We start from the raw sequence: 8,666 nt of genomic DNA, 5'->3' as shown, positions 1-8,666 counted from the left end.
ACAATAACAGGGGATCCCCAAGACATGCTAACCTCTCACCATTACCAATAATGGCTGACACTGTCAGTGATTTATTTAGAATTAAAGCACACTTAACCAGCATGGCTACCACAGCATTCTGCAGCGATACGTCATCCCATCTGGTTTGCGCTTAGTGGAACTATAATTTGTTTTTCAACAGGACAATGACCCAAAACATACATCCAGGCTGTGTAAGGGCTATTTGACCAAGGAGAGTGATGGTGTGCTGCATCAGATGACCTGGCCTCCACAATCACCCGACCTCAACCCAAGTGAGATGGTTTGGGGTGAGTTGGACCGCAGAGTGAAGGAAAAGCAGCCAACAAGTGCTCAGCGTATGTGGGAACTCCGTCAAGACTGTTGGAAAAGCATTCCTCATGAAGCTGGTTGAGTGACTGCCAAGAGTAGGTGTGTTCAAACTTTTGACTGGGACAGTATGGTTTAAACTTTAATTCATAGGCCAGGTTGTAGCAACCTCATGATGGGTAGAGGGAAAATTAGTATCATGTAGTAGCCTAAACCTATCGATGTTACATTAAACTAGGTGAATGGAATATGAATGACAATACCATGTAAAAGCTATAAACAAATCATCCTGAAATAGAAATAAGGCTCATTAAAAAAATACGAATTATAATCCTCATCATAAACAGCACCAACCACCACTGCATTACAGTATAGCCTACCTGTAAAGCAACAGATATAATGACTCTTCAACCCTCCATAATAAACTAAGACAGGAGACTGAGCATAGTAAATTAAATACAATATGTTTATTCATTTTTGGTTATATTCCTCTAATTAGAAGTTTTTGTTTGCATACATTTTTTGTTACTAAATTATATACATTTATCAACTTAAAAAAATGTGATTATAGAAATCCAACTAGAATATATGATGTCTGATTACTGAGGATTCTCTATGGACAGATATTAGCTATGGATTCCACAATGGCAAATACAACTTCACTGAATTGTCCGTTGTGGCTGCGGAAGGTCTGCTGGTATAGAAAGTATTGCATTCCCAAAAAGACAGCTGTATAGTGGACATACTGACATTGACAAGCCATGTCTGTTTTAAGCACCAACAAAATACATACAGTTTCTGTAAAACTGCCTTTTCTCTGCAGTGCTGACTTTTTGCTGATTCCTGAAAAAGTGACATGATGATAATGGCTTATTGTGAACATAGCAGCTTCATTTCAATAAACAATATTCCAACAACTCCCGAACACAGTAAGGCTTCTCTACTGTGCGAGTTAAATGCTGTGTCTTCAAATCTGATGACTGACCGAAGCTTTCCACACAGACAGCATGTTCCACACTCCTTTGCGAGTTTTAACCCCCTTTAAGTAACCAGGTAAGTTATTGTTAGTCATAATTTGTTGGTGTTATATTTTATTAATATAAACTGGTGAAACTATCCCCATATTGACAGCAGAGTTTAGGCTTCTCCCCTATGTGAATAAGCTAGTGTCTTCAGCTCTGATGACACAGCTTTCCTCCTGAGTGAGTTCTCTGATGTTTCTTCAAAGTTGATGACTGGCTGAAACTCTTCCCACACTGAGAGCAGAGGTGAGGCTTCTCTCCTGAGTGAGTTATCTGATGTGTCTTGAGAGTTGATGAATGACCAAAACTCTTCCCACACTGAGAGCAGTGGTGAGGCTTCTCTCCTGAGTGAGTTATCTGATGTGTCTTCAAAGTTGATGAATGACTGAAATTCTTCCCACACTGGGAGCAGTGGAATGGCTTTTCACCCGTGTGAATTAGCTGGTGTTTCTTTAGGAAATATGCACTGGTGAAACTATCACCACATTGAGAGCAGTGGTAAGGTTTCTCTTCTGTGTGCGTTATCTGGTGTGCTTTCAGTTGATATAACCTGGTGAAACGCTTCCCACATTGAGAGCAGTGGTAAGGCTTCTCTCCTGTGTGCGTTAGCTGGTGTTTTTTCAGAGTTGATAACTGGCTGAAACTCTTTCCACATTGGGAGCAGTGGAATGGCTTCTCTCCTGTGTGAGTTCTCTGGTGCGACTTTAAGTCTTTTGGATGAATGAAACTCTTCCCACATTGAGAGCAGTGATATGGTTTCTCTCCTGTGTGAATTAACTGGTGTGTCTTTAGATGGTGTAACTGACTGAAACTCTTCCCACAATGAGAGCATCGGTAAGGCTTCTCTAGTGTGTGGGTTAGGTGGTGTCTCTTTAGGTTTCCTACCAGACTGAAACGCTTTCCACACTGCGAGCAATGGTAAGGCTTCTCCCCTGTGTGAGTTATCTGGTGTGTCTTCAGGCTGTGTAACCAACTGAAGCTCTTTCCACACTGAGAGCAGTGGTATGGCTTCTGTCCTGTGTGAGTTCTCTGGTGTGTCTTTAGTTGGTTCGACTGACTGAAACCCTTCCCACAAACAGAGCAGTGGTATGGCTTCTCTCCTGTGTGAGTTCTCTCGTGCGTCTTGAGTTTGCTTGGTGTTTGAAATCTCTTCCCACATTGACCACATGAGTACACCTTCCTCCTTTTTTGAGTCTGTTTTGATTTGAGGTGAGTTGGACAAATAAAGCTGCCTCTGCAATCTGAGCAGGGTTGGGGCCTACAAGTGTGTCTTCTCAACTCCTCTGGATCATAGAAACTAGTGAAGCAGTCCATGCAGTGGTGATGTTTCTGTCTTGAGTTCCTCTGTCTGTGTTTATGGTTTCCTGATGCTGTGGAACTGGGCTCACTGTCTGAACCTGGGTTGGAGATCTCTCCTGTGGGAATATGGACAGATATGGGGTTAGAATCAGGAACAGCATTGAAATGGTCTTTAAAAGACTTGTTTAAAGGCCTAATGCAGCCATTTTATATCAATATCAAATCATTTATTAGGTAACAATTAAGTACTTTACTTGAATACACTGAACAAAAATATAAATGCAAAATGCAACAATTTCAAGAATTATACTTAGTTTCCGTTCATAAGGAAATCGGTCAACTGAAAAAAAAATCATTAGAGCATAATCTATGGATTTCACATGACTGTGAATACAGATATGCATCTGTTGGTCACAGAAACCTTCAAGAAAAGGTAGGAGTGTGGATCAGAAAACCAGTCAGTATCTGGCATGACCACCATTTGCCTCATGCAGGGCAACATCTCCATCGCATAGAATTGATTAGGCTGTTCAAATCAAATTGTATTGGTCACATACACCTATTTAGCAGGTGTGATTGCGGGTGTAGCGAAATGCTTGTGTTCCTAGCTCCAACAGTGCAGTAGTATCTAATAATTCACAACAATACACACAAATGTAAAAGTAACAATGTTATTAAGAAATATATAAATATTAGGAAAAGCAATGTAGGAGTGACATTGACAAAAAATACATGAAATGAGTAAAGCAGTATGTAAACATTATTAAAATGACTAGTGATCCATTACTAAAGTGACCAGTGATTCCATCTATGTAAATGGGGCAGCAGCCTCTAAGGTGCAGGGTTGAGTAACCGGGTGGTAGCCGGCTAGTGATGGCTATTTAACAGTCTGATGGCCTTGAGATAGAAGCTGTTTTTCGTCTCTCAGTCCCAGCTTTGATGCACCTGTACTGATCTACCATCCATAAGGCGAGAGGGGTGAACAGGCCGTAGCTTTGATGCACCTGTACTGACCTCGCCTTCTGGATGGTAGAGGGGTGAACAGGCCGTAGCTTTGATGCACCTGTACTGACCTCGCCTTCTGGATGGTAGAGGGGTGAACAGGCCATAGCTTTGATGCATCTGTACTGACCTCGCCTTCTGGATGGTAGAGGGGTGAACAGGCCGTAGCTTTGATGCACCTGCACCTGTACCGATCAGCTCATTTGTTGTGTTGACGTTGAGGGAGAGTTTATTGATTGTGGCCTGTGGAACATTGTCCCACTCCTCTTCGAAGGCTATGCAAAGTTTCTGGATATCGGCGGGAACAGAACACATCGATCCAGAGCATCTCAAACATGTACAGTGGGTGAGATATGTAGGCCATGGAAGAAATGGGACATTTTCAGCTTCCAGGAACTGTGTACAGATCCTTGCGACATGGGGTCGTGCATTATCATGCTGAAACATGAGGTGGTTGCGGTGGATGAATGGCACCATAATGGTCCTCAGGATCATTATCATGCTGAAACATGAGGTGATGGCGGTGGATGAGGGGCACCATAATGGTCCCCAGGATCATTATCATGCTGAAACATTAGGTGATGGCGGTGGATGAGGGGCACCATAATGGTCCTCAGGATCATTATCATGCTGAAACATGAGGTGATGGCGGTGGATGAGGGGCACCATAATGGTCCTCAGGATCTCGTCACGGTATCGCTGTGCATTCAAATTGACATCAATATCATATCGTAACCCCACCGCCACCATGGGGCACTCCGTTCACAACAGCAAACCGCTCGCCCACACGACGCCATACACACTGTCTGTCATCTGCCCAGTGCAGTTGAAACCGGGATTAATCTGTGAAGAGCACACCTCTCCAGCGTGTCAGTGGCCATCGAAGGTGAGCATTTTCCCACTGATGTCGATTACGAAGCAAAACTGCAGTCAGGTCAAGACCCTGATGAGGACGACGAGAACGCAGATGAGCTTCCCTGAGACCATTTCTGACAGTTTGAGCAGAATTCTTTGGGTTGTGCAAACCCACATTTTCATCAGCTGTCTGGGTGCCTGGTCTCAGCCGATCCCGCAGGTGAAGAAGTCGGATGTGGAGGTCCTGGGCTGGAGTGGTTACATGTGGTCTGCAGTTGTGAGGCCGGTTGAACATAATGCCAAATTCTCTAAAATGACGGTAGAGGTGGCTTATGGTAGAGAAATTAACATTAGAGCAACAGCTCTGGTGGACATTACTGCAGTCAGCATGCCAACTGCACGCTCCCTCAAAATTGCAGACATCTGCGGCATTGTGTTTGACAAAAGTGCACATTATAGAGGGTGTGGCGCTAATGATGCTGTTTAATCAGCTTCTTGATATGCCACATCTGTCAGGTGGATGGAATATCTTGGCTAAGGAGAAATGCTCACTAACAGGGCTGTAAACAAATTCGTGCCCTAAATTTCAGAGAAATAAGCTTTTTGTACATATTAAAAATTCCTGGTATCTTTTACTTCAGCTCATGAAACATGGGACCAACACTTTACATGTTGTGTATATATTTTTGTTCAGTGTAGATTTCCATAATAAATGGGAAAAATATTTGCTTTTTAGCAGAGAAAAAAACTATTTCTCAAGCAAGAAGTTTGCCACAATTTACCACATGGTGATATCACCATGAAAAGCCTAAACTCCCGCCCACGCAAATCTGCTGATTAGAAGGTCCTGTGTAAATTGTATTTTCAACCAGCAACTACCAGGAAATAACAGATTAAAAAAAAAAATTAAATCACACTGTTACAGTTTTAGTTTCATCCCGTTGAACAATATGATATAAAACACAGGAAAAACTGAATGTTTTGCACTTCAAATCAAATCAAATTTATTTATATAGCCCTTTGTACATCAGCTGATATCTCAAAGTGCTGTACAGAAACCCAGCCTAAAACCCCAAACAGCAAGCAATGCAGGTGTAGAAGCACGGTGGCTAGGAAAAACTCCCTAGAAAGGCCAAAACCTAGGAAGAAACCTAGAGAGGAACCAGGCTATGTGGGGTGGCCAGTCCTCTTCTGGCTGTGCCGGGTGGAGATTATAACAGAACATGGCCAAGATGTTCAAATGTTCATAAATGACCAGCATGGTCGAATAATAATAAGGCAGAACAGTTGAAACTGGAGCAGCAGCAGGAATCCGTAATTAAACCAATAACAAACCCCTTCTCTGTTTTGGTAAAACGCTGAGGGATGGGCTTTGAGATAGGTAACCACTCAAATGAATAGACAGCCACAAAGTGGTAGGCCACACGAGCTCACAGAACAGGACCGCTGAGTGCTGAAGCGAGTCAAATTAATCTGTCCTCCGTTGCAACACTCACTACCGAGTTCCAAACTGCTTCTGGAAGCAACACTCACTACCGAGTTCCAAACTGCTTCTGGAAGCAACACTCACTACCGAGTTCCAAACTGCTTCTGGAAGCAACACTCACTACCGAGTTCCAAACTGCTTCTGGAAGCAACACTCACTACCGAGTTCCAAACTGCTTCTGGAAGCAACACTCACTACCGAGTTCCAAACTGCTTCTGGAAGCAACGGAACCGTTTGTCGGGAGCTTCATGAAATGGGTTTCTAAGGAAGGAAGGAAGGAAGGCCCTAAACATGGTCAAAGACCCCAGCCACCCCAGTCATAGACTGTTCTCTCTACTGCCGCATGGCAAGTGGTACCGGAGTGCCAAGTCTAGGACAAAAAGGCTTCTCAACTATTTTTACCTCCAAGCCATAAGACTCCTGAACAGCTAATCAAATGGCTACCAGGACTATTTACATTGTGGTTATATAGGTTATGGTTCCACTCTGTAAACCAACTGTGTTACCTAGGAGACCTGCTGTTTGTGGGTCTGAAACGTTCCTTTTAGAGCTGCATGAAACTGGCAGTGTTTTTAAGGACACGCCTCCAGTATTGCCACCCCTCCCACCTCAGCACAAGTGAGCTGATGTTACACAGATACATTGTTGATCATGGCGTTGGGGCTGGAAAATGCCAGCGCTCATATTCTTACATTCGGAAATTCCAAACTAACATGTGTTTGACACTTGGGCCTCTAATCGCCAGCTGAAAACAGGCCCATAATGTTAAAGGCCCCATGCAGTATTTTTAAATCATCACGTCTAATCACTGTGTTTGTTTTATTTCATGAAAATAACTTCAAATATATTATTTTATGATTTATTTCCCTGAGCCTCCTTTTGCCATTGAAATCCTCAGTCTGATCTTGTGGGCATGTTGATACAAATGTAAATATATTTACACACACAGCCCTGATTGGTGGACAGCGCATACCCCGCTTACCCCTTCAAAGTAGGAGGATACAAGTGCAAATAAAAGATGACTGGTCATTCAGATCAGATTGTGATGTCATGATCTGGGCCAAAAACCCCATCCCACCTGAACAGGCTGAAATTCCAGGAATTATTTTCCAAACAGGAACACGTTTTTAACTGCACTGCCCCTTTAAAACGAGGTGAAACCAAGTTACTCTTCAGAAAGAGCCACCAGATTGGTGGAAAGACTCAATAATAGTTCTGGAATCCCCTGTGGCTGTCAATGCACCAGCCTCTCTCCATCCTGAACTACTGAACTTACCTGGGTCAGTGTTCCCATCTACTTCTTCCTCCTTTTCCCTGTTCTCCACTTCTGTGAATGCTCTCTCCTCCTCCACCTCCTCTTTGAATGCGCTCTCCTCCGCCTCCTCCTCTTTGAATGCTCTCTCCTCCTCCACCTCCTCTTTGAATGCTCTCTCCTCTGCCTCCTCCTCTGTGAATGCTCTCTCCTCCTCCACCTCCTCTTTAATCTCTACCTCTTCTTTGACTTCTCTCTCCTCCTCCTCCTCTTTGAATGCTCTATCCTCCTCCTCCTCTTTAATCCCTCTCTCCTCCTCCTCCTCTTTGACTATCACATTGAGTTCCAGTGGTTGACTACAGTCCTCCAGCTTCACTAAGACCATCTCTGGACCCCACTGTGAGCTTCTCTGGGCTGGAACACCACAGTAAGAACCCGGGGACTTGGGTTCAGACATGGAAGGCTATTGTAGGATTCAAAAGAGGCACAAACAAAATGTAAGAGGAGTTTCACAACTGGAACATCTTAATTAATAAAGGAATATAACTAAATATTCCAACCACTAGGAATCTACTAATACATGTAGCTAGCTAGCATTGCTGTGGTAATCGTACAACTAGCGTTAGCAATGTTAAGCTAGTTGGGTTAGCTTTAGATCACTGACACCTTTCTCACTAGGATGAAACGATCTAGCTAGATAACCAAATTACCAGCAATAAGTTATTTTGAAGCAACGGCGAACCAAAATAACATTTGATTTGTAATCTATAAATTACCAGTTAGCTAATGATTAGATACTGAAAATATATTAACTAGCTTGCTCGCTAGCCAGCCTTAGAAACAGCCTAGCTAACCAGCCATGCTCACTTATTAGTTAAGGGTGCCAATATATTTATGCCATCTTGAAGATGGACAATTCACATTGCTGTCTTAATAACTAATAACGAACAGTGTCTTGAAGATAAACACATTTTCTTGGGTAGCCATTTTACTGGCTAGTTAACGTTAGCACAAAATGGCTATTGTTTACACATGATTTAGTGGACAAATAATCGAATTCATCATGTTTACATATGGAAACTTTTCTGAATATATTAGAAATGTAGATCTTACCTTGACGCTTGACATTGAACTGGCAGCTGTTGTTGTTCTAAGCTCGCGCAACTCCTTCTTTGGTTTAACGGCGGGTGTATAATGTTGCATTACCGCCACCAACTGGACCGGAGAATAAATAAATTATACTTTGTGATGGAAAAATACAAATGACCCTGCTAAGTATTGTTGATGTTAATGTGTTGATGTTCTCCGTATCCATAGCCAGAATGATTTTGCAGTGCATGGTGATCGAAAAGATGTCCTGTTATATTCAGAGGTTTAGGGAGGCTGAAGTCTGTGATTTTTTTGTTGTTGTAATTACAGATGA

The 8,666-nt window shown here is 42.8% G+C and overlaps 1 protein-coding gene across 1 annotated transcript; it reads right to left on the bottom strand.

Moving 5' to 3' along the window:
- Positions 1 to 770: 770 nt before the first annotated feature.
- LOC116364487 (zinc finger protein 2 homolog) lies at positions 771 to 8,437 on the bottom strand. Its single transcript, XM_031817615.1, has 3 exons — positions 8,357 to 8,437; positions 7,268 to 7,706; positions 771 to 2,764 (listed from the first exon to the last, which is right to left on the bottom strand). Exons 1-3 carry the CDS (start codon positions 8,369 to 8,371, stop codon positions 1,500 to 1,502), a joined length of 1,719 nt encoding a protein of 572 aa, XP_031673475.1. The 5' UTR covers positions 8,372 to 8,437; the 3' UTR covers positions 771 to 1,499.
- Between the last annotated feature and the right edge of the window lie 229 nt (positions 8,438 to 8,666).

Source organism: Oncorhynchus kisutch, unplaced genomic scaffold (genome assembly GCF_002021735.2).
Source record: "Oncorhynchus kisutch isolate 150728-3 unplaced genomic scaffold, Okis_V2 scaffold1098, whole genome shotgun sequence".
Classification (NCBI taxonomy): Eukaryota; Metazoa; Chordata; class Actinopteri; order Salmoniformes; family Salmonidae; genus Oncorhynchus; species Oncorhynchus kisutch.
The sequence above is the reverse complement of the archived record's forward strand: the minus strand, read 5'-3'. Positions and strand labels throughout refer to the sequence as shown.